The 27,462-nt window shown below is 37.2% G+C and overlaps 1 protein-coding gene across 1 annotated transcript in view; it reads left to right on the plus strand.

Moving 5' to 3' along the window:
* The window catches only part of LOC139687406 (thrombospondin type-1 domain-containing protein 7B-like), a gene marked incomplete at its 5' end in the record, with an annotated part of 198,011 nt that overhangs the window by 158,382 nt on the left and 12,167 nt on the right, over window positions 1-27,462 (plus strand). Inside the window, 2 exons of the mRNA XM_071584567.1 lie at window positions 4,128-4,466; window positions 26,300-26,390. Coding sequence (XP_071440668.1) covers window positions 4,128-4,466; window positions 26,300-26,390 — 430 coding nt within the window. The remainder of the gene's footprint in view (window positions 1-4,127; window positions 4,467-26,299; window positions 26,391-27,462) is intronic.

Genomic DNA, 27,462 nt, shown 5'->3' on the forward strand with positions numbered 1-27,462 from the left:
TGGCTTAGTTAAAATATTTGGCAATTTCAACCAAGTTTCGAGTACAATTTATAACATACCATGCAGCGAATTTTGATTAACGAAATGAGTTACTTAAACAAACTGTGATAGTGTAGAGTACTTCCAGGATTAATTGCTTCTTGTCAACGGACGATATATAAAACTAGTTACTTTGTACACGGTTTCAATGATCATTCCACCCTGATCGAGTATTTTTATCCTCTTGCTTTCAATCGAATAAATAATTCCGAATGGAATAGATGGTAATTAATATTTTTCCCCTATTATTATGATTTTTTTTCTAAATTACCAAAGATAAAATTCAGTCAAAGAGTTTGTAACAGATTTTCTAACTAATACACAAAATAAATTTGTGGTGATGAAGTTTCTACAAATAACGCTGGATCGACTTCGTCGTTTTCCATAGCGATGCGTTTAAATTTAGAAAATATTGCAGTGTTCCGGAATGTACCTCATGGTATTGGGTTCTATTTATGGCAGGATATTTTTCTGGATATGTTAATTTTCCAACCCACTGAATTTGTTAATCTAAAGATAGACTGGAGATATACAGTGAGAGTCTTTCGTAAAAACCAATCGGGTTAGCTTAATATACTCATGCCTGATCGTTAATCAATTTCTCGAATAGTCATAAACTTTTTAGCAATGTTTTTTTTTGGAGTTTATGATATGATATATAACCTCGTATGTCGTATCTTTAGCCTAACAATCGCTACGTACTTCGATTTGTTCTAGGATTTCATTGGCTGATCAGAGACCATCTTCGTCATAGCGCTGCACTCCTTTACAGCCAAATTGGTCCCCAAAATCCTAGTTAATTAGCCATTGAGTATTTTTATAATATTTCATGATATTTTACTGCAATTTTAAATTGATATAGGGTAGTGAAATTATAAACAAATATAGGTGAATATGTATGCAACAGTGCAGACTTTCTCCTACTTTATTCCTGAAAAAATGCTGAATTCCTACTGAAAAAATCCCGGAGCGGAAAATAAAATTAAAATAGCTTCCGAATATTTTCCTTTTCCATCGAGTTTCATCTCTGATTTGAAGAGAGATGACATATTGTCGCTCTCATGAAATAGCGACGCATCATATATTAACAACTCATATTTTTTGATGAATTGATTCACTAGCCATGTGAGAAATTTCTCTATTGGTTTTGCGCTAAGATTGACAGTTTTCTCGACTCACGATGATACGCAGGTTACATTTTCGTCTGGCTTATGCCGTGGGTGATGGCTTCACACGAAAATTCTTAATTTATTTTCGTCATTTCATTCAAGAAATAACTTTCCGCAAAATGTCACTATCGGGGTAAGTGCTGTGGTGGTAGGTGTATCATATACTCAATTGCCCGACCCCGCCATCGAAATATGGGCGGCTGAAAACATGACCCGTTTAAAATCCACAAAGGCTTCGTCAGAAACGTGCGCCGGGTTAACACGAAATCCTAGATCAATATTAAATATGTTGTCAAGACGCTAACCTAATTATTTTGAAGATAAACACCGGAATGTACCCTTTTGTGCATTTTTTTGTTTTTTACGAAGATGCCTTTTTATTTGCTTCGTAGCAAATTGTTATAACAGTCATTTTTATGGCAATGCTTCCTTAATTAACCTTATAGCATTCCCTTATATTTATTTAGTGGATGTATAGTTTTAATAAAATGAGTCAATGAATTTATCGACCAATTTCATGATTGAGTGAACATTAATTATCGTAAAACAACTGTCTGGGAATGAGACTTGTGTGCCACGTGTCGCTTCCCTCTCTTGGCGATCGCGCATGAAAATACAACAGTTCTGACACTCGCGTGCGTCCATGTCAAGGGGATATTTGTGCGATTATTTAACTTTCGGTCGATTGATGTAATTGAAGCCTCTTTCCTCGAGTTGAGATTGAGGAATCAAATCATTATGCTCACTGTCTTTCAAGTCTAATTTCTTTTCCCTACCATTATCATCCTCGGGCGTCTTCAGTGCCGTCAGTCGTCATGATCGTCGGCAAAGAAGACCTAGATGGATTGGACATACCACGAGGGACAATGAGTTAGTTAGAAAAAAAATGCTTAAAAGCCCAATGCTATCATATTTTTAAACTTTCATTCGCTAATTCTGATAACATTTCCTCTCCACGGCAATCGTGTAAATGCCTCGCTTTCTTACTTCAACCATTTATTGTTATGAGGATAAACTTTAAGCCAAAATACGAGGGTCATCCGGAAAGTAGTACCCGTTCGTGAAATAAAGACACAAAAGTAAATATTAACAAACATAAAAAATTTTATTTGAAAGAGGATACTTTAAACTACTTCTCAACATAATCTCCAAGCAAATTAAGGCATTTGTCATAACGTGTGACAAGTTTCTGTATTCCTGCTGCATAGTCCTTCGCCGCCAGCTCATTGAGATACGCGAGGGACCCATCTTGCACAAATTTTTGCATAATGCAGATGGTGTTTAACAATTTCACGAACAATTGTTCGAGAAACATTGGGAAAATGCTCACAGATGTCATCAATTGTGACGCGCCGATCGTTCCTCACGAATTCGTCAACTGAGCTCACCAGTTGGTCTGTAATGACAGACGGTCTCTCCGAACGCTCATCGTCGTGTGTGTTCCCCCTCCCCATGTTGAAGTTGCGACACCACCGCCGAACAGACGACTCGTCCATTACATTGTCTCCATACACCTCCTTTAATTGGCGATGAATATCACATGGGCGAACGTTTCTTGCATTGAGGAATTTAATCACTGCCCTCACTTCACAACTGGCGGCGTTCTCAATTTTTTTAAACATTGTAAACAATCACAGAAACAACACAGGCAATGCTAGCGTCACGCAACTTGGCTCAGAGAAGGCAGACAAGCCACTGAAGCTATCTGACCTCGTCCAGCGGCTACTCGCGTCGTCAGCACTTCATGCGGCACGAACGGGTACTACTTTCCGGATGACCCTCGTAGATAAAATTTTCAGTTTATTTTTATTACAATGAATATTCAACATTCCTGGAGAATATGGTTACTTACGAACGGCAAAAATGATTTCGGCACTAAGACCATTACTTTGTCTTCTATGCACATTTCTAAAATACACAGAGCCTTACAAAACTACTTTTTCGTTGAATAACAGTATTGCCTATCAGCTGTTACGAACCGGAATTTTGTCCCGTGATAGGTGACAGGAGGAATTCGAGTTCACTGCATTCTGCCCAAGCCCAACGAAGCGTGAATTAACGAATTCACACTCATTCATAGCAGGAGAAGTGGGGAGAGATATATCTCCCTTTCCCAGTGTTGCCTGTTGTTTTCCCAGATGTACGTGTTTACAAAAATCGGATGCCATAGGTTTATCTGTGAAGTTTCAAGGGCCGCATTTCCCAGATTCGAGGTCGGTAGTTCAGATCTTAACCCATTTAATCATCGCATGTGATCAAGGTTTTATTCAAATATGAATATCTAATTTGGTATAGAAAAATCTTTTCCTTACTTTTAAAATCTATTGGTATGGTAATCCGTTAAAGAAAAATAAATGAACGCTCAGAAAGGACAAAATGTATCAAGTCAGATGAAACTTGAATTAACTAAACCGCAGTCTCACGGTATTAACCTTAGTTAAAGTATTATATGTGCGTTATATAATATAATGTTATTTAATTACATATAATTATAATGCCATAAAATTTATGGTGTTATGCGAATAAAGAAATAATGCATGAACTATCGTGAAATTTGTTTAATACCTTATTCTATAAAACTATGCCAAAATGACCAATTTTAAGACGACTAACTTTGTTTCACGAATATAGGAAACGCTTTACCCTTTGCTTGATCAGGGGAGGATTTGTTTCCTTTTGCAAGCGTGACTACATTGGATGATTTTTCAAACGATATCACTAAACAAAAATCGCATGTGTAGAGACATCCAGGGGAGAGACTTACTTCACGTCATCTTTAAAGAAATTTGGCTATTATTCTGTGCTTCGTTAACCGGGAGATCGAACCCCGGGGGTTGTGATGAGAGCGAGGTTTCCATACGCATATACCCCGTTTGGTCTTCGGAAATACAAAGCTACCCTTCTTCTTTGTCTCCACAGGTGCGTGCGAGGGCCAGCCCAAGCCGTGTCCGGAGGACTGCGACCGGATCCCCGGGGCTGTGTGCAGCGGCTCCTCGGGCAACTGCGTGTGCAGGGACGGCCTCAGGGCGAGGTTCACGTCGCCGCCGAAAGGGGGCAGCGCTGGGAGTGGCAGAGGAGGAGGAAGCGCGTATCGCCGCGGCCGCCTCAGTGCGTGCGAGATGGCGTCGGCGGACGGCAGGAGCGGGAGGGGCGGCGTCGTGGTGAGGGGCGGCGCCGACGGTGGGGTGCTCGTCGGCGTTCAGGGCGTCCGCGGCACAGAGGACGACGCGGAGATCCAGTCCAGGTTCTACTACCCCAGTGAGTATCTGCCTACCCTGGGCAGCTAGGATCGTCGAGTGGTAGCAAAAAAAAGCAGGTGGAATCGATTCCTCGCCGATCTGGACGGTGGGCGCTTGCTTAATGTGGTTACTTGCTGCGAAAAAAATTCAGAAAGTAAGCGCTTGGGGTTGGGAATATGATAAATGAAAAATTAAACGGAAGGTCAGGAGGTAAATTCCTGCGAAAATGTGCAAAAAATAATCGCTTGAGATTTGGAAAACATTTAAAAAATTGAAAGTAAACACGTTCAATAAACGCTTCGGATGTTCAAAATTTGATACAAGAGGCACATCTTCAATTCTAAAAAATAATCAAAACAAAAATCATCATTGCAACAATGTTAATGTAATATTTTATCCGGTGTTCTATTACGGATATATCGGCATCGTTCTATTACGGATAGCGTTAATTAGCAATTAGGGCCGATGTATAACGACTGGTATCTAAGGTCGTAAAGACTTATGATATCACAGAATTTACAGGAAAAGGAGATGTAGCGTTAGTGCAATAATGGTGATAATATTTTTGGTGCTTCGTCAGCTGTAATAATTTTGCAGAGTTTACGCAGTCGAATAAAGACCGTTGGAAACTAACCACATTTATTCGTGGCGAGAAAGAATTTCGTCTTTATCCAGGAACCAGCTCGCGTGATAAATTCCACGGTCACGCAGACCATAATTTGGTGGAGAAAATGAAAATTCAAGGAAATTAATGCGAGATCATATGAAAACGTTCTGTTGCGTAGGGATCTTCATCTTTCAGCATAGAGTGAGCGGTGCGTTGATGTATATTTTCAAATGTTTTTCCTTTTCATGACTATTCCGACCATATGTTGTATTATTTCTGCTAACTTTCCTGAAAATGTTATTTTTATTAGGTCACTCTCATACTTTTGAACAATAAGCCCAACAGATTAAATTAAATACAGGTATATCTATTGCTCTGGGGTCCAATTAGGTACCATAATTCATTTAAAGTTACATTATTTCAAAACATTTTTCAGTGTCAAGAATAAGTAAGTATTTTTCTGCATCAAAATTACAATTATAATAAGATAAAGTAGTATTTACCAATGGTTTTAACATCATGACCTTGAAAACTGCTGATTATAATTTTTTTTATAAATTTGCTGGAAATACATTTCACATTTTACAGTGGCTATCAGGGGGTTGTTTCTTGTACATTACAGGGTAGCAGATTTACTCATTGCTATAGATAAAACGTATGTCAGTAGATATATGATGATAAACATTATGTGCAAACAGGTGGGCATATTACAATTTTTTAATAAATGCATAAAAATGTTTGTGTATAACGTCTCTACTTCATTTTGAGCCAGTGCGATTGCTTATACCTGTAGTATGGTCTTGCATGCTCTCGGTTGAATGGAAAACGGATGATATTCACGGTAATCTCAGCGTCGCGTCGTTATAAAGCTTAAAGCTGTCGTCGTATTAAGGCACTTAAATCTTAAGCGGCCAAGGTTGATAATTAGTCCTTTCTGACGAACATATTCCCAGCACAATGTTACATTTTACATCGCCAACGGCTAACGATTTTTCATCCGGAAATGAATCCCTAAAAAAATTTATTCAAATAGAAAAGGGTAATATTATAAAATTAAAATGCATGAATTAAATTCCTTGAGCTCTGAGAATAAAAATTATGTGAAACAATTTTAATTAAATGCATTATTGTTTGATTAAATTGTTTATTAATACATATATTAATTATTTTCATAATTAAGGAAAGTGTGATGCTTATATATTGACACAAAAATGTTTTCTAATAATTGCCGTAAGATTTAGAAAAATAGTATCATAATATTTCTTACTCGGGACCTAGTGTAACGCCTTACTAACCTTTCGTGGCTTCTAATGAAGTGGAATGAGCTGTAGTAGCAGAAATGCTTTAAGGTATGTCATATCGTTGCCTCACGAACGAATGTTATCGTTTTCGCCCAGTATCTTTCGTTCGACATGAAAATCAGTTTATTTCAGTTGTCTCGCCAAGTTCGAACCCAAAAACTGGAAGAGCCCCCTATTTGATTCCCCCCCGTATACTACGCGCAGTAACCAGGCTGCTGAACCAATCAGACAGCTACCGATGAAAAATTGTGTAAATCAAGGCACTAATTCACTTTCCATAACTATTATAGTAAAATCTAAACCCTCGCGGCTGAATGGAATTACCTCATTACCCGCCCTTTTGGGTAGGAGGAAAAGATTAAGCCCGTTTACCTGAATGATGGGAACTGGAAAGTATGTGGAATTGAAGCATAGCTTAGTGCCGTATTACCGTTGGGATGGTTTTAATACTTTCGGGTCTTAGTAGCAGTCGGGCAGTATTAGCGTGTTCAGCCTGTGTCCACAAAAACCTATCTGGCCTGGAAACTTGCTGTTCAAAATTTAGTCGTGGCAGGCTTTAAAATAGGCAGATGTGCCTATTTTAAACAATATGTAATATTTGTTAAAAATAGGCACATCTGTCCTTACTGGTTACTAAGTTCCTAATTGCTGCATGTATTGCAGCATGCAATTTGTATGAAACAGCCAAGAGGGTATTAACGGATCAATAATGTCTCCGATTACAATTTGTGGTCGTCATCGTAGGTACTGATTTCAGTTCGTTTCTTCCTATTTGGTACCATGCCTATTTACACGGCATTTCAAAAGGACATGGTTTCAGAAATGGGAAAGAAATTCTTTTTAGTGATTGAGTTGAGGAACGCTTTTTAGGCGTAGCGACTAGAAGTTTTGAGTCTGTAGGAAGTTTTCTTCTTTTATCCACGTCGGCAGTGAACTACTTAATCAACATAAATGTAAAACTTGGTGAATCCACATTTGTATTGGAAAGAAAGCTCGCACTGGCACTTTAATCAGGTTAACTCTCAATGGTTGAAAAGTTGTATTCCACGAAAGTCGGTGTTTGAGATGGTTAATTTCCATTTCGAGTTTTTTTTTCAGACAACTGAGTTGATTGTGTGCGGGACTATATTCTAGTTTGTTTTCATAATTGAACTAAAATATGATTTCTTTCTTTTTCCGTATTCCTTCAAAAGAATTTCTTTGCTTTTAAAGAAAGAATAAAACTTTCCATTCCAAAAAGACTCTTGAGGTTCTAAATCTCAACTTTCTTCGCAGAAAATATTAGTTTTGACCGCATTAGACCCTCTGGAATTGGCATGACTGTTTCCATTTCAAGAAAATTATTTCGCCAGTGGTTCATCATTGCGAGGATTTTAAATGGAGAGCTGCTAAATATTTTCATGAACCACGTGTTTTAAACTATTCAGGAATTACAAGTATTAAATATAATTATTGCATTTTGAGCGACTATTTTGTTCTATTTATGCCCTGTAATTAGAGTAAGGAACAATTGTCTCATTATTTCAAAGGCCTTTGATTCTCTCAGGGAGTATTTGATTCACCTTCGAAATGAGAGGTATTAAAATAATTAAACATTTATGTGAAAATTTATTGCACAGAGGAAACGTCCTTGATTAGCAAATGAAATTTAAGCTTACCATTTCGGTAACAGCTTTGGTACTCAACCCCTATTATCCAAACGAGGAAAAAAATTAAAACCCTGGTCATCTTTTAAAAGTGGTCTTCATGGTTAAAGTCGTATTTCGAGAAAACAAAAGTAATTAGCAATTCTGCATCTTCCCTACCTTCTGCCCTCAATTCTCGTATATCTCTCATTACCACTATCCCAATTTCCCTCCCAACTCCCACTTTGTCAGTTCCGTAAACTCCAACCCCAACCAATCCAGTGGTCGGCGAGGTAATTGCTCCCCTGGCATATCGACAGGATATCGGAAGCCAATTAGCTCTACTCAAAGCATCGTTTGCGCATGGCGATGGTTCGATGGCGAGGTAGACCGGACGCAGTACCCGTCATTGTCCATCCATCACCTTCCCCTCGACGCACTGATTGAATAAGGCACGGCCTTCACCTCGGGGCCCTCATAGGTGATAACCGTCCATCTGCGTGAAAAAATCTACGCCACCACGAGGGGAGGGTGCCCGTTCCACCTTGAGTGATTTGCTATAGCCTAGCGTGACCCCAATCGCACGCTATATAACTCCAGAGGGGTTGGAGAGGCCAGGAAAGGGAATGAGCGCCGGTTCCACATGGTAAAATTTTGATGGTGACATATGCATACTAATGAATAGTGCGCATACTTAGTTTGAACTCTGGTCTCAAAACATTTCACCCGGGGTTGTTTTGGTAAACTAAACCGCAATCAATTTTAATAATCCCTTTTATATATTATGTCGTAAAATATCTACCTTAGTTACTAGTGTGTCTCCATCTAAAATCCATTACTCCCTCCTTAAATTTCCCTATTTATTCACGTTCTCAAATATCCAGATTATCTTGTTATATATTCATCTTCATTTAGTATTGACCAAAACTATTTTCAAAGATTCTTCCCTTTATTTGAAGCTACCTTCTTAAAGCTTTTCAACTAAAACGCATGTACCAAATAATTTTGAGATCGTATCTTGTGCAGAGAAATGGTGTGATACCTAATGTACTGGCTTCCCATCCCGAGGGCCCGGGTTCAAATTTGTAAGGTACCATGATTTTTCGGTGGTATCTCGAGCCCTGCTACAGGTACTCCGTGGAAAGAACTTTGAGTGAGTTCGCCTTCCGTCAGATGGGCGTTTAATTGTGGACCCCCACACGACAATCGTTAAGAGTAGACTGATGATGACGCCGGGTTTCCCTCCACCTTTCCTCCATTTCCTGGTCATCTTAACCGTGCTAAATTATCCTCCTATCCCTAATAGCCGTTATACCTCAGCTGTCGGTCGTCTCCTATAATAATTAAGACTTTCGTATCTTGCCTATTCGGTCGATACTGTATAGGTCTGTGCACGTGTTATAGAATAACGCTACAGTTTTCTTTATGGCTCATATAATGCAGCAAGAAAGTCCTTCGACCCTTAAACAAACTTCTTTAAAAAAGAATTTCCATGGGATTAAACTTCCCAGGGATGAAAAGGTTTGGTACTTGTATTACTAAGGTTTAATAACTTTAAAAAATTTTATTTCCTGCATAATACAATTTTTTAAAGTCGTGATAAGTAAACACATCAGTGGCCTGCAAAAGTGTAGTTCGTGCATGAATAAAATAAATTACCAATTTGAAAAACTTACGAATGAAGCCGTATGCAATGTTTCCACAAAATGATAAATGATCGGGAGAAAAATGAATCAGATAGAACCAAGAATGCTGACATAGGGAAAATTTTAAATAGTTTTATTTTAGCTATTTAAATTATTTAATGAGGTTCATAGGGATCTAATATGTCAAATCATGCCAGAGTTTTTGCCTATATTTTGATTTATTTTGCAAATTTAAAAGAAAGCCAATGATTTTTTAATGGCAAAGTTTTCTATCTCTTTTGCTACTTCTTGAATATGGTTTCCTTAAATACAACCTTATTACCAAACAAAATGCACAAAATGTAATTTTCGGTCGATCCTACTATAATATCATAAACCTACGTCAGTCAACATGTCATCCAATAAATGCTAAGTAGACATATTTTTTTAATTATCACGATTAAAAACGATTGTTATGAAATATTTTATTTTTAAAACATTACCCAGGATTGATGAAATTATTTTAAACTAGCAGCAAACTCGTCAGTACGTATCACTCCTTGTATGAAAGAGGTGTGGTGCTTGCTTTCAATTAAAATAATGGATCGTTAGCTTCCCCCGATTTTCGTCACTATTCTTGACACTCCCGCTGCCCTTGTACCTCACTCTTCCTTTGCGCACAATCTCCAGGTGCCGTTCGCCCCTATTCAAAGCGCCTACTTTACTGCAGGAAAATTACGTGAATCACTTGTTAGTTTTTCGTCCGCGTTTGACGCTCCTCGCGGTAACGAGGTGGCCTTTCAAAATCTGAAAGGACTGCTATGCTGAAATTATCTCCTTTTGCATGAGAGGAGTCTTTAAGGATTTTGACGGAGGTAGGGTTGTTGGGCCAATACCCACAATAGCGTTATTTGAAATATTTATGCCATTCTGAGCATCTTAGTGCGTGTTATCCCGAGTTGATTTCAGCGGTGACTAAATAAACAGCAACTGGTACGGCAAAACAAAAGGAAATCAATAACTCATTCACAACGGAGTGGTATGACTTTGATTACAATGCAACAATAATAACGAGTGAAATTCGATAACGCTCATAGATGACAATATTTAGAAAAACTGAAATTATGGAATATCCATTTATATTGTATGACCTGAGGAAATAGAAGCAAGCCAAAAGTCGTACGATGCTATTTACTCTTGTTTCCTTTCAATGGTTACCGATGTATTTACTCACCAGAAGCGTTCAGCTGTTGGGCAGATTTTCGCACAATAAAATGCAATAGTTTTGGATTCGTTGAGAAAATATTCTGAAAGATAAGATGACTTAAGGTTTGAAAATAATTCCCCGCCTCTCTCAGACCTTGCTTTGTTTCTCTTTTAACCCACCTGGTGCCAAAAAACGTTATACATTAAAGAAAAAATTTTAATCGTTAAATGATTTATTTTCCTAATGAAATCGTTTAAATAAAGAGAAATATGAATTTAAAAATGTAATATGAATTTAAAACAATAACATTGGTGATGTTTAGTCTTAAACAAGACCTAGTGGAAAATAAGGGAAACTAATTTTCCGTTGGAATATTTTGTAGCGTAAAAGGATGGAGACGACGCACTGCAGTCTGAGCACGTTACATTTGGATTAGATAATACCTGGATACCTATGCGTGAACATTTGACGCCTACTTTAAAAATAAAGATAGTCATATCGAATATAAAATACCGTCTGAAATATTTTAATATTAGCCTCTGTATTCGTGAGGCCTTTATTTTTTTCTGGAGAGTTAATATAATAGACAATTGTCATTAGTATAGTAATGCATTCTGTGAAACTTTTTAGCCTTAATATCTTTGGTGCTTCTTGACGGTATTTTGCTTTCCTCTTCCTACGAACATTGAGAAAATATCAATATCTTATAACGCCTCCGAATTGAGTTCTGAACACTGCTTTGTGAATTCTTCGCCTAAAACCACCATATCCGTTGTGTTTTAATATGCATTATTAAATATTCGGAACACATTGAAGATAAGTTTCAAAGTAATTTCCAAACCCCCCTCGTGTATAGTTTAACTTGTTCTGTATATGTTAGGTAACCACTCGTGTCTTTTTTACATTATATCACAAGACTTTTAATATACAGTGCAGTAGAATTTGACGAGCAGCGAGTCATCGAACGGAGTCGACGGCCCCCGACGTAGTAACTTTCACGCACGCGTATCTTCCTCTCATTAGAAAGAGCAATGTACACATTCACCATCCCTACTGCACAAAGTTCAGGACTACTCAACCAAACCAGTTCACACAGCCGAATTCATCAAAGGAAGTGATATGATAAATTTCTTTTTTCAGATATGGTAAATTTCTTTTCCTCAATTGCAATAAACTATTTTGAATTTACAAAACAACAGAAACGGGAAATAAATTCGATTTTTTTTATAAACTGTGACGTCTGAATTCTTCTCTTACTCCCTTCACTCAATGTCCCCGAAATTCACTAAGACATTGTTATTATTTTTTTGAATTAAAGTTTTCTTTTGAAGTTATATTGTTTGATTATATTTATGCATGCATCCCGAAAACTATTACACGAAATCGTTTTCTACCAAGACCACCACGAAAGATCCGCCCGACGTGAATTCCATTATCTTCATCCTAGTTCATTTTTAAATTCCATACAATTCATGCTACCTTTCATGTCGTCTAAAAACTCTTCCCCCCCTTTTCTGTAATTCCTTTAGCGTTCTTGTTTGTACGTCTACTATCATCATATAACAACATGCATCCTAATTGTCAGCATTTTTTACGTCCTCAAATTTCTTTTTCCCTTAAAATACTCGTACATCAGACTTCCACCTTTGTCTTCTTTTACGCCCATTTTATTTTCTTTATCCTTCTTCAAAGCCCACATTTCAAAAACTACTCTCCTCAACGCTTCCCAAATATCGGTGCTCGGATTCATTAACCAACACGCTCCAAGTAAAACGGTTTAATTGCATTTGCTTAAGGTTATAAATTAGTCCCTCTCTCATCAAAATTTTCCTCTTAGTGAACGTTTCCTCCGCTAATGTAATTCTCCCACCGGATGGATTTACTAATATACTCATTTTCGTCCAAAATGTTGCCTGGAAGGGGACTGTTCCATCAGCACTAATCTACACCTCCTAGTTCGATGTTTTACCTAGTTTGCCCACTTTTTGGGAACCTCTGCATTTTCGTTTTCCCATTCTTCTTCTCCTCCCCATAATTTCATTATTGATTCTGTAAGGCATTCTACAATGACTGGCATCCTATGGCAGACTGGCTAGCTAAAATTTTATCTTCCGCTTATTTGAGTGAATCTTTAGGTGTTTTACTACTTCCATTCTGTAACTTCTGCCTGTCTCCTAATTATCCGTGTTCATCCCTTATTTATGCTCTCTGAGGGTTTGAATATAACCCCTCTCTTTTCAGTCTTCTCTCATGTTCTACATTCCTTTTTGTAACGTGAAACCTCTTTTCTAACAACAGGAAATCAAAGTAAACAGGGCTTTCTGGTTATGTTTTATTATTTAATATTAAGACCTCATTGCTTAAAGGGCATAATTCGCTTTGCTACCCTTCTTTAACCCAAATTGATTCTCACCTAGGCATTTGCGTTCCCTTTATGCCCTGCTTCACATTTTATTCTTATTAAGTACTCCATTGGTGCCTACGGAGTTCAATTTAAGTTCTATATCATTTATCTACTACCCCTACTTACTACAATCCTACTTTTTTAAAAGTGAAGTTAACATCAAGATTAATGAAGTATTAACGTTTAACTTATTGTGCTGAAAATAATTCCATATTTCTTCGATTTTTTCATTTACTCTACAGAATTCTCGTGGAAATTATACAATCCATGAAATCATCTTCGTAAGGCTACCATTCTAAAGAATTTTTGACTATTTTTAGGTATTTGTTTCTTGCTCCAAGGGAATTCTATCCAGGGATAGTTTGAGGATATATAATATCATTTGACGAGTTATGCCCTATAGTGTCCAATAATTACTAATATCCTTAGTCATAAGAAAAATTTAAGGTACGAGGGTCATCCGGAAAGTAGTACCCGTTCGTGCCGCATGAAGTGCTGACGACGCGAGTAGCCGCTGGACGAGGTCAGATAGCTTCAGTGGCTTGTCTGCCTTCTCTGAGCCAAGTTGCGTGACGCTAGCATTGCCTGTGTTGTTTCTGTGATTGTTTACAATGTTTAAAAAAATTGAGAACGCCGCCAGTTGTGAAGTGAGGGCAGTGATTAAATTCCTCAATGCAAGAAACGTTCGCCCATGTGATATTCATCGCCAATTAAAGGAGGTGTATGGAGACAATGTAATGGACGAGTCGTCTGTTCGGCGGTGGTGTCGCAACTTCAACATGGGGAGGGGGAACACACACGACGATGAGCGTTCGGGGAGACCGTCTGTCATTACAGACCAACTGGTGAGCTCAGTTGACGAATTCGTGAGGAACGATCGGCGCGTCACAATTGATGACATCTGTGAGCATTTTCCCAATGTTTCTCGAACAATTGTTCATGAAATTGTTAAACACCATCTGCATTATGCAAAAATTTGTGCAAGATGGGTCCCTCGCGTATCTCAATGAGCTGGCGGCGAAGGACTATGCAGCAGGAATACAGAAACTTGTCACACGTTATGACAAATGCCTTAATTTGCTTGGAGATTATGTTGAGAAGTAGTTTAAAGTATCCTCTTTCAAATAAAATTTTTTATGTTTGTTAATATTTACTTTTGTCTTTTTATTTCACGAACGGGTACTACTTTCCGGATGACCCTCGTACATGGTTTGAACCCGTGTAAGGATTAAGAATTTTATTTCAAACAAACGAATAGATGCTTCACACAATTTCCGATTAAATCATTTAGTACAGAATATAAGCTAAAAATGTTAGAATAAGAAGTCTTTAGAATAACTAATCAAATAAAAAATATACATTTAAATTATTTATTTATATATTAGCCTAGCTCAATTTGAAGAATCCTTTAAAAATTAGTGGCCGATTTTGAGTTTTTATTATAATGGAATTTTCATGAAATAAATTAAAAGATTTTTTGATAAAATACACTAGCGAAGAGCATCTTTATCAAACTCGTAAGCACCGCCTTGCATTCCTTATGGGAAACGGCTTTTAACCAATATTTTTAACTCTAACTTAGTCATTGTTTAATAATTGCTTGAAATATGGATATCTGTACTGTAGAGTACACAGCGCGTTGAATGGCAAATTGTGCCATCCTTTTAAAACATAATTAATTAAAATCGCCTGGTTTTGTAAGCCAGTTTTTTTACATACTCCTTAAATCCTTTTAATAATGCTGAGTGCTTCGACTAAGTTTAATCCAAGCAATATATATTTCTGAAAGTGTCTTGAAAAAGAATAAATGAAATTCGAATGAATTCTTTGTGTGAAAGTTTCCCAATTGAATAAAAATCTGAAAAAAATATTTCAACTTGAGCGTTTTATCCTCGGCTATTCATCAAAACTTTTCAGTCTAGAAAAATGAAGGACATAACTCTAAAGTATTGGCGTGAAAGGTTTAAAAAAGGTTTTCATTGCTCTCTTGCATTATTTTCTTTTTATTTCAACTATTATTTCAAAAACGAGATAAAGTTTGATAGGTAACCGCAGCACTAAGGGTCTTGATAGTTTCCTAAATATTATATTTTAAGGATAAATTTGAAGTTTCTAGAATTCAAGTAAGTGTGAGTCCATAAGCTCATCGAGAGAATAAAAGTTAATTCATGAAGCTGCCTGTCAGCATACGTAATTCTTCCGCGAAGTCTGCGTGAATTTCACAGTCCATATCACCTCGTAACTGCAGTGCGTCTTGCGAGCTGGCTGATTTCAATGTATATTCTTGGGTTATGAGGGTGAAATCATTTTCAGAGCCAGCAAATAGTTGTTACTTTGAACTGTCTGAAAAATAGAGAAATCTTTGTTGAATTGCTTACCTATTTTCACTCCCCTCTGATCGTTCGACGCCTACCAACAGAGTGCAACAAGGACAAGATTTTTTGGAATCATTTATTTTATTGATAGTGTGTGTACTGGGCGATGACCTTGACTCTATCGGCCTGGAGGTAGCATTTTTAAGTACAGGGCTTCTTAAACTTTTATAAGTTGCTCATAATTTTGACAGTCTATATTAATATATAGACTGTTAAATTTTAATTCTTCACTCCATTTATCCAGGTTATGTGTGTATATATATATATATATATATATATATATATATATATATATATATATATATATATATATATAAGTACATTCTTTGATGTCCACGAGTACGCATAGTTACATTCATTAATGCGTATGCATGTGTATTACAATTTTTATTAATTCTATGTATTCATTCAAATGCTTCTCTATTCAGGAACGTGAAGAAATTGTGGGTAATGCATTGTGCAAAATAGCCATTGCCGTTGACGCCTTAACCAAAAACCCAATTACTATTACTACTAGGTTCCTCACGTGTATACCTTCCTAAAAGGATATGAGAATATCTATTAATGCAGCATAGCGGCAGATGACCGCTACGAGGGGATCTTAAGCCACTTAGACCTGTCCGTCCATTGCGCTGTAATACAGCATGACTACGAGTCATTACTATCAAAAATGTTGGTTATTGCTGGATCCTAATATCACATTTTTTTCGAAATAGTTTTGTAGAAGTATAGATGACATCTCGGCAGACATTCACAACAGCGTAACGCTGCTGTTAATATGTATTACGCCACACCCAAACGATGTAGAGAATCTATCGAAGTGGAACTTTTTTGGAGTGCTTCACAGGAAGTATGAAATCATTGCTCAAGTTTTGCCCAATAAAAATGACAAAATAAAAGAAAACAACTTTCGTACTAGGAGGTGTGGATAATCTGCCAAACCGAAGAAAATATTGTTTCGAATATGAATACATGTAGGGACCTGTAAGAATCGGTAGGCAGTAAATACAGATAACAAGTTCTTAAATATAAACTATCAGCCACCCTGGCACCGCTGCACAGAATTGAATCATCCACCGCCATGATTCAGTCTGGTAAGTTCATCACTTCCGCAGTGGAATAATTAAGTCACACGTAGAGGAATAATTAAGGCGTGAGGAACTGACACGTCTAATAGCTTTTCTTGTTTTATCCTTCGTGAATCACACTTAAACATTTCTGTAAACCTCCAGTTATTATTAAAAGGAAAAAAATCAAATGTGATTGTTACCTTGCTAAACCAACACGTCTTGCAATCTAGAATTACGCGCGCAGTCAACGACGGATGGATTGTCAACCAAGGGCAGAGGAATCTGCTTGAAGATTCCTAACGCCGCTCGCGGATTTCTTGACATTTCCCCAAGACATGACTAATCATCGGAGCCTATGTTCCTCGCGTTGGGGCTTCAACCGCGGAGTCAATATTTAACAGCATCCCAGAAAATCAGCGTACATATTCCCGGCAGCCCGGTTCAGTGAACCATGCGTCAGTAACAATGTTAGCAAAGTTAATTGTCTTAATTGCGTATGCACAGTTTTGAGATATTTGTTGTAAGGAAATGTAAATTAACAATATCTGAGGATCAAATTCTGTGCTAGCCTAACTTATTAATGGTAGCTTTTGCTTTAAAGTGTCAAATTTCATTTTCCAGAAGACGTAAAAGGCATGCATGCTATGCTAATAATGGCTTCATCAATCACCTACACCTGACTCCTATTTTATTTCCCAAGTATCCTTGATCAGTATTGAACATGGCCTCTCATTCCGTGGCCTCGTAGTTTACCCGCAATCATATCTACTAGCGCGTGATAATTTTGTAAGGGTTGATCGAATTTTGTCGCCATTTCTACCTCGTGACGCCGCTGTCAATTTTTGCCTTCTCTCTCCTACAGATAGGTGACAAGTAATAGTATCCCGGACTTCCACCTTTTCCGCCATGGGTCTATATGACTCTTGATCCTTCCATTAATTTGACTCAAATGACGGAGAAACTTGCCAGATTTAGGATAATTCTCTTTTCCAAGCGACAGTCGAAAGTGGAAATTTTTGGGTATAAGTAATAGGCGATTGTAATTTTCATGGCGGGTCTTGCAAGGACATTTTTTTCCACTTTTTAAAAAAGTACTGCGTATATTGACCAGACGCCTATTCTCCCTATTTCTTCACTCTCAGACCGAATTTGACTAGATGATGTCTTGCATACCAAGAATGTGCCTTGGTTTATCGATTTAACAAATCTTTGGGGTCCTTTCCTTCATATAGACCCGCGCTCCCTCTTTCTCATCTTTCGATCTTTTGTCTACTGGGCCATCACTCGTCCCCTGCATATTCTTCAAGGCAAAAGCTTTCTGAGAAATCAGTCTCCCTTCTCTCTTCCTCTCCCTATCCAAACATGTACGAGGACCCTTGCCCACCGTAGAATTCTCCCAGCATACACGTCAATATTTCCTCCCTTTTCTGTATATCCTTTGGCTATCTACCACCGCAATTGGATGTTTTTATATACCAATAGAATTTCCTCTTCTATGGTTTTTTTCATCCTATTCAGTCCTTCTCCACCTTCTCCCTGTCCCTCGACTCGACTACGTACTCCTCGTCATATCTTTGCCGGAAGTTTCGAATCTTTCGCATGCTGATTGAAGAAGAGAGCATGTAAACGAAGTGTGCTTTTTACAGTAATGTAGAATGGTGTCATGTCTAGTATTAATCTAAAATTCATTATTCAAACGGCCATTCCGAAGACTTTTTTTACTTTGAAAATATTTTCTTGATTTTTTATTGTGCACACCAAAGAATTTATATATATTTATTAAAATCCACATGTGCAGATAATGTCAGGTGGCACACAAGTCCCAAATAATCACAAAAGTAAAATCAGTCATTAAACAAAAGTACACTTAAAGGGAACTTCAAAACACAAATCTCTTTCACAAAGCAAGAAAATCCCCATCTCATTAACATCAATCAATCAGCAAGAAAAAAGATAGATTAAAAAAATTAAGCTATTGCATATACTTTTACACCACACATCAATCGAATTATTACATAAATTCCTTACATATTTTCTTAAAAGTATGCACTCTGTTAGGAACGAGCTCGAATAGTTTTGCAGGTAAGATGTTCCAATCAACAATTGTTTTATTTAGAAAAGAAAATCTTTTTTATTCGTTCTTGGTGCCCGGAATTTTACCTCGAATTTTTGGTCATTTCTCCCTATAAAATTTGGGTTCCCCGCCTCCTTCCTAAGATCTGCCCAAACTTTCTCCCCCTTCAGAATGCGGAACATTCCACGAAGTGTGCTTATATAGAATATATACGTCTGCACTAGCATGGTCATTCAGCTATGGAAGTTTTGATTTTTTTGATTCAGCATCAGATCGAAATTAGCCAAAATCATGCAAAATATTAGTACCTATGAAATTCCTACACAAAACAAAACATTTAATCCATTTATGGCTGCAATAAAACATTTCATTCTTCCCTTTTATGAAATTTCTCACAAGTTAATTCGACGAAATTGCTTCTTTTGTTGAACGGAGTTTAAATTTCCAGGCTTTTTGCCTGACATTCCATGGACTCTATTCAAAATGATCCTTTTTTTTCCTTATATTAGGTAACTTATGCTGTCCAAGTATTCTTTTAAGGCACTTCACTTTTCAACGTCATTTTTTACGGGTACAAGCCATAGGAAAAAATTGTATGGCGTCGAAAAAATGATAGTTTTGAATGCAGCTAAATATGACCATAATGAAATTCCGCTAAAACGCTTTCCAGGGTGGTGGAAAACCGGAAATTTGATAGTTTCACTAATTAATTAGCGTTAAAATATATTAAAAAGGTTAGCACATTCCTGTGCTCTCGTGCAATCGCATTATTTGGAAATCGGATAAAATCTTGTAATTTTATGAGGTATAGTATTCGGTGGCATTCGGCTCAACTTGAAATGATGGAGCTTCATCATGAATTGTAAAAAATGAAACTTTGTAAGTTTCACTGATTTTTATTTGAATCATCCGGTTTCGTCGAACAGCCGACATTTTGCGTCACCAAATGACGACTCTTCGACGAAACTGATCTGAGTAAATTAAAATTGTTGGAACTTATGAAGTTTTTTCCCTATTATTTAACGAGTATCTTGAAGGTGTAGATAGTATTTATAAACCTATATAACAGATATTTAATTATTCACTGAGGGATTCGTACCATATGTTCGGGATTATTTTCACACTGCAAATCCTTTACATGAAAATATTTTTTCTACTGCGTTAATCTTTCCTCTAATAAAGTACTTTGTGCAATTCTCTGCCATAATCTTTACCAAAAAATGTATGATTGCGTGTGTATATATCATAAAAGGCGTAAAAAATATGTTAAGCAGCGTCTTCAAAAAATAACTTCTTATTTTGAATCTCCAATAACTGCAGTTATTTTCTAGTTTCTACATTTTCACTCACATAACCTCGGTTGACAATGAGTTCACATTATTTTCTGCTTCGGGAGGTACCTAATTGGGATAAGAACAAGTCATAAATAAAAGAAAAGGAAAGTGGTGAGATTTTGAACAATTATGAATGTCAAATTAAACCTAGGAAGACAATATAATGCAATGTAATGCTCGCAAAAATTTCACATTTTAGGGCAGTATATTGGACGATAATGAACAAAGTGATGTTGGTATTTGAATATACATTCTATTCGCCAAGTAATCTTTACAAATGACGTATTGACGATAAAAGTTCTAGTTCAAGACATAAATGAATGCTATAGATCGGTATGGTTATGAAATCTGATGTTAGACTAGAGAAGATAAGCACAAATAATAGGTTTCCGAAAATGAAGAAGTGTTAAAAAATGAACTCGATATAGAGGACTGCAAATGAAAAAGTACTACGTAGTGTAAAAGAAGAAAGTAAGAATCCAGTGTAAATTCACAATCAAGGTAAGTAAATGGGAAAAATATTGGAATGCCGCAAAATTCTAAAGTTTTATCAAAAAGAGAATATTACCTAACAGGAGAAATGATGTTTATACGAGTATTAACCAGAGGTATTTTGAAAGTTTGATATATCTGTACCCTTCCAATTGTGAGATAAACTAGATCCAGATTAGGGCTTGTATATTTTTAACTTTTTCAAAGGTCCAAAATCTGGAAAAATAATATTTTCTGCCCTGTTGAGCAAACAGAGAACATCGATCGTAGCTGCAAATTTTATATGTTTGTTATTTCTTCTCCTCTGTGCCCCGCAATGCAAATATCTGCTGTTATTTTGGGCCAATGTAAAGGTCAGGCTTTCGGAAAATGAGTAAGTTATTCCTTTTTTCTTGTTCCATCACCACTGGTATTCAGTCAAATGGTTACAACATATTGCTACATCCAGGTCAAGTTTTGCATTGCCTAATTTTATTACACATTTTCCAATGGTAGAGTTATTTCTTTGCTTGTGCATTTATATTTATCGTTTCCTTCTTCATTTATAAGATCGCTCCTGATTATTCTTTTTGAATCACAAAATCATTCCTTATTTCCCTTCAATTCTCCCATTTAGTGTCTGTGTTGCCTTCCATTTACTGTTACAGGCTGTCATCTTCAGATCATACCCCTTCACGCCCTGAATTAAGCAATCTACTTCATTCCTCTTCGTCTGTTTGCCACACCATTTCTGTCACTGGAAAAACTCATGATATTGAATTTTCTTTCTAGATACAAATTCCTGAAAAATATTTACCCATTTTCATTCATATCTCCAAGTAGGCATTTAAGATAATAAGTTAGAGTACAAACTCTTGCTTTTATGTCGTTCTGTATAATTGCTTCTTAAATGATGGGTCCAGAGATGATAACCACCACCCACTCCTTATGCAAGCTGGAGGGAGCTCTTTCATAATTAACAGGCTCTTTCTTCATAATTATGCGTATTTTATTCAAGTCACCATTACCAAATGATTTTTCCACACCCACAAAATCCCGTCCAGATTGTAATTTCCATATTTTGCCGCACATTAAGACTATATAGTATGCTTAAGTATTATAGCTTAAACCAAAATAGCTTCTCTGGTGACCGTAATTTTCCTAAATTCAAATTGGCCTTCTTCTTAGAAGTAACTATTCTTCTTTATAATTCATTATTTTGTAGATTTCTCTTTCCAATATCGACGAGCGCTTCGCTTTGGCTTAAGAGTTCTCATACCATCTGCCCACTTTTTTTGGAAATGGAAACAATTGCGTCCCTCGGCGTATCTAACGTTATTTTCCAATCGAGTGCTCACGGCAGAAGAATTTTTGCCGAGTCGTGAAAGTGTTCTTTCGAGTATTTTTAATGAACCTCGAAGCAATATCATCGATTCGGGAACCTTTTTCATAGGCAAACCCTGAACTGCTGCATCGAATTCTGATATCATTACAATATGATAATATCTCCCTTTTTATCTTCATCCACTCGATAATTTTTCAATATTTTTGTACTGAGATCTCTTCTCTTGTGATATGGCTTAAACATTCTCTCGGCCACTTCGCTTTATTTGTATCCGCATATCTCCGTTCTTGTACCGAATTCAATTGTATCTTACTTGGTGCTTTTTGAATCGTTTGCTTACTCAATATCCTACCTTTCGGCGCATCAAAGTGCTTCGCACGTCTTATTTTGTATTCTTCATCCACTTTTCATTATTAGTTTGAAGACTATGATCCTACGATAAATCTTGCAAATGATACTCTGATCCTAGTATGAAAGATATTTATGCATTGACTAAGATAATTTCTCTATGAAATTCGCAGTAATTGTTATTCTAACTTAATATTCAGTAGGCTCACCTATTATTACAGATATTTCGAATATATTTTGGTTATTGATAAATACCGCAGCCATAAAATTGATCATCACGTATCCGTTGCTGCGTAAGGCGCATAACCACTAAAAATCGGCATCTGCTTGAACAGGTGTGCATTTATCATTATATTTGGTATACAATTGAATGCCATTCGAGAAAAATGAATCTATCTTGACCGAGTACCACTGCTATAGTGAACCGTTTCCTGAATTATATTTTACCAAATTTTTTGGTGCATTATTACGCCAAATAAATGGAAAAACTCACCGTTGAAAGACTTGGGCACCGTATAAATCCCATTTTCCTCTTTGCTTCACGGAGGTTTTCACAGAGCATGGCGACAGAGGGTGAAGGAAAGTGCGTCATAACAGAAGTGAAAGGTTTCGATGTCACATTAGTGGCTTAGATGCCCGGGACGGCTTTCGTCATGTCCCTCCGCCCCCTCACCCCATCGATCCCATCACCCCATGTCGCCACTCGCAAACCAGAGCCGTCCGTCACCCTCTGTCTCCGTTCACCCACCTCTCACCCGTTGACTCCCTCATGAACCTCTTTTTCCCCGCTATTCTGCAGCTACGTAATCCTCTGGCGCAAGTATCCATTATCCAAGTTTCATACACGGAGGGCGTGTTTGCACCTCCAATGGCTAAGGACTCCCCGAGAATATTTTCTTCACGTCTGCGGCTAGTGCCACGGACAAACTAAGCTATGGGGTTTGGCAATCGAACCCCACACTCATGGCTGCCGGGAGGGACCATTTTCATCCAATTTCAATTTTCAGTCAATTTTGCTCTGTCCTTTGCTTTTAATATAATTTACACTCAATTTGCATGCTCATTAGTAGATGAATGGCATTATTCTATTATTTTTATCGCAAAGAAGTTTTCCCTCGTTTAACAATAAAGAGGCCATTACAATCCCGATTTATGATCTCTTTAATTGCGGGCACACTGGGCAAACTCATCGCTAAATTTCCAAAATAATGATAAAAATAATGATCAAGTGAAAACAAATTACTCAAAAGTGATTGTCCTCAGAAAAGAAAGCAAAACCCATCAACAGTGTTTTTTATTCATTTTTTATGTGTCCTCTCTATTTCTCACCTTAGATATATGAATTTCTTTTAAATTACTAATCAAAGTGGCACCTTTAAAAAAAATGATTAGCTGTATTTAATTTAACAAATTGCCCTCTAGCGAAAGGCAGAGCTCACTCCCTTGGTACATGTGGCCTAAAAAAAGGAGTCCCGCCTTTAAAACTATTTTCTCACTTAAGTCTCTTTTGTTTTGTCTTTCCTTTCATCGAAAAGCGCTCTCGACTGAATCTAAGCATTTCTTTCAGCTGGAAATTGAATTTCTTTTTCTCTCTTTACCCGCTGTGCGTCAACCAAATTTAGAGTTTTAGATCTTCAAAGGAATAGGAATACTCATAAAATATTCATTATAAAACGTTCACTGCCGTGAACATGTTTTATTTTATTAAAACAAATCTCACGTGATAGCCGCAGGGCAATTTTCAGGAACCACAATACAACTGACTACTCAATCTAATTCCGTACTTCCACGAAACTCTTTTATATTCATCCTCTTCCCGTCGAAATGATTAAGCCTGCCTGCGGCGGATACGGATAGAGAGGGATATCGTTCCACTTGATGCGAAATTAGTCTGCCTCTGGTTCCTCGGTCGTCCTCCCTAAACATCCCGCTTCGGTTAATCCCTCTTCGGCTCCCTTCCTTTTCGAAGTGGCTCTCACCGGCCGGTGCATCGATCGCCCCCGCGCACAATCTCCATCCAACTCCATTCTCCCTTTGTCCTTTTCGCCCATCTGCCTCTTAAGCTCTCCTCTCCCAAAACTGTCCACGCCTGTCGTTCTCCCGACTGCAAAACTCACCCCAAGCGACCACACCCCCTCCGTGACAGTCATCGCCGGTCTCGTCTCCGCTCTCCTAAAATTCAGATGCTTCACCTCGTTTGCCCTTTGTCCCTCCTCCTCTTCCCGCTTCCTTTCCCTTTACGTCGCCCAAATTGTGTTAGAAAGGAGCTTTGGCATTTTCTTTTATTATGCACTTAAATCGTGTCTGCTTGTTTTGAGGTTTCTAATGTTGGTTTTAATTTTTGTGAAAGGGAAGGAATCGAAGGGGTTGTTTCCTGGTTTTGTGGCCGAGATAAAATCATCATGGCATTATTTTATCCAATGATGGGAAAGGATGAGTGTATGTGGTCTGCATGCTTCGAGAGAGTCACTTAATATATCAGTGTATAAAACAGCACAAAATGCTTTCATTAAATTTGTGGTAAATATCTGCTATCGTGAGCGCAATCAGAGGTGATGATTTTAGATGAGACCACATATACCATCGTTTCTAAAGTATATCTGGGAGACAGTGGTTAACAGGGAAGTTTAAAGTGCAAAACCAATTTACGATAAAACAAGGCGAACAGAAAGACAGAGATTTAAGATTGTAGTATGAATGTTTGCTTGAAGGTAAGGTAATTTAGGACACAATGGAGTGGGACCAATGAATGGAAAACGGCAGTTTGACTAATGTCGGGGAGAGTAGAAAAATTTACTTGAAATATGTGCAACCACAGCAATACAATATAATAGTTGTAGGAATGAAAACGTGTTTACTACAGAGAAAGGCATATTCTTCATAAATGAAATCAGCCAGAGGTGAAGAAGCTCGGATGAAACGTAGCATATAATGCAGTTAGAATACAACTTAATGGGGTTATGTTGTTTAAAAAAGGTATAAATACGAATGGCGGAAGCAGGAAAATTTTCCATCAACTGTTAAGGAAATAATCCGTTTCATGCACGAGTAAATAGAACAGAGGAATGATGCGATGAATAATGGAAACAATGAAATCGTCTGGGATGGATGCGGAAGGCTGATGGAGGGGTATTTTGAGGTTTAAAATAATATTTGCGAGTATCAAGAAAGTGAGTCAAATTAAATTGATATTGTATAATGTTAAATATATTTAATTCATGTGAGGAAAAATTCCATGGAGTTTACTAAGTGAAAGTGATGCAACAATTCTAAGAAATTTGAAAATCGGAAAATCAGCAAGGATAGACGGTACAGATGAGTATATGGACTAAATACTGAATTTTTGGCTAAATTTACCGATGAATCTTTTCGCACAAATTCTTTCATTAACGCTAGTCAACTTTATCCTTAAGGAAATGAAATAATGTAGTATCGACTGAGGTATATAAAGTAAATATTTTATATCAATTTGCCTTTCTATTATGCAAGGAGTGTGATCGCTAAAATGTTAATCGTAATAATACGAAGAGTCACATTGAAAACAATCTGGTTTGTGCCTCGTGATATTATGTCTGATAAAGAACGCATGGATCATTTATTTTCACTTAAGCAAATACCGGAGAAATGTTTGGACGTGCGAAAGAAAGTCAACTGTGCACTCGTCGATTTGAAGGGGGTATACGACAGGGTAAATGGAAGAAATTGGTATAAGTATTTGAACGAATGCGAAGTCAATGATCATTCTAGAATGCTTTCAAATCAATGCATGAAAGAGGAAGATAAATGCATAAAAGAGGAAGGGTAAAACAATGCATTGATAATAAAAACTGCACATCGGTATGCATATTTTTGTTTATTTATGAACCTAGGAGTAAATATTTAGAATTTTATTTGAGAAAGTTTGTACGATTTATTGGCTTACTTTTAAAGTACGTCAGTCGTTTAAAGTAAAGTCAGCTGTATAAGTAAAAACCTTCATTTTCGTGCAAATGTTTTTATATGCATTTATGACAGTTATTCTCATGCTGCGGCTATTCCTTTCCATGGTTTTCCCTGCCGAATGCAGAAGATGATGACGTTAACATTTGGATGTTTGCAATGATTGGGATCGGCTGTGTCTTCATTGTGTTTGTGGCAGTCTCCATCTACCTCATGTGGTAAGTGTTCAGATCCTATAAATATTTCCCACAACTTCGTCAATATAAAACAAAATTGATAAATGTTAACTCCCCTTTCTGTATTCATTTTGATTTGCTTTGAGCTAAACTTACGAGTGCATAATGGTTGTAATTGTTGATTAATTTGTGTGTATGATTTGATTGATTTTTGAGCTTTGTTCCATGCTTGTTTGTTAATTTGTTTTGATGAACATGACTGACACAAAAATTCCACAGTAAAAGGTTGCCGCTTGAAGCAGGCCTTTACCAAAAATGCCGGTAGTGTTCGGGAGGAGCCTAGGCGTCCTCAGGTTGCAGATGATGGCGAAGATATCAGAGAGAGAGAGAGGTGAGGGAAGGGAATACTACGTTGGCATAGAGTTTGATTTAGGCTGCTGAGAGGTGAATGGTGCTGTCAAACTGTGCTCGTCAAATAAAACTTAAAGAGAGCCTTTCAAACAGAAACCTCGATCTCCGAAATGGAATTTTAATAATCCCCAGGGAGAACCTTTAAAAACTTAGCCTAACATTAGTCATGGTCACGCTTGATAATCGAAATTAATCGAGTATTAATTGACTTAATCGAGTAATTAATTAAATAATTGGAGCTCCTGTATTTTAAGGATATTTTACATAAACCACCTTAATTAAGTGCATTGAATATTGACTTCATGCTTAAATCTGCAAGTGGTTCGCTATATTTCGGACTTCGAAGTAAGACTGTTTTCGACAGCACCATATGGCCAGTAGAGTATTTTAAAATTGGCTAATTAGCTATCGAATGCATTGCTTTCTTTTAATGGGCAAGTTCAATTTACTATTTAATCTGTAGTTACTTAGGTTAAGCATTTCTAAAAGCAATGTATGGGAAGCAGGAATTATTACTTAATGATAATCAGCAGAAAAGGATGAAAAAATTACAATAGTTGTGAGGCTACCTGGATTGCGGATGGTATACCATAGAAGGGGAGAAAGTTTGGTGCAAGCAGACTCTTTTGCAATAAGGCTACCCTTGATGCAGGTCTAGAAAACCATTGAAATCTTATAATTATTTTGGAACCTCTGCAAAATA

The sequence above is a fragment of the Hetaerina americana genome, unplaced genomic scaffold, assembly GCF_022747635.1.
Source record: "Hetaerina americana unplaced genomic scaffold, ioHetAmer1.1.p SCAF_1, whole genome shotgun sequence".
In the NCBI taxonomy this organism is placed as follows: Eukaryota; Metazoa; Arthropoda; class Insecta; order Odonata; family Calopterygidae; genus Hetaerina; species Hetaerina americana.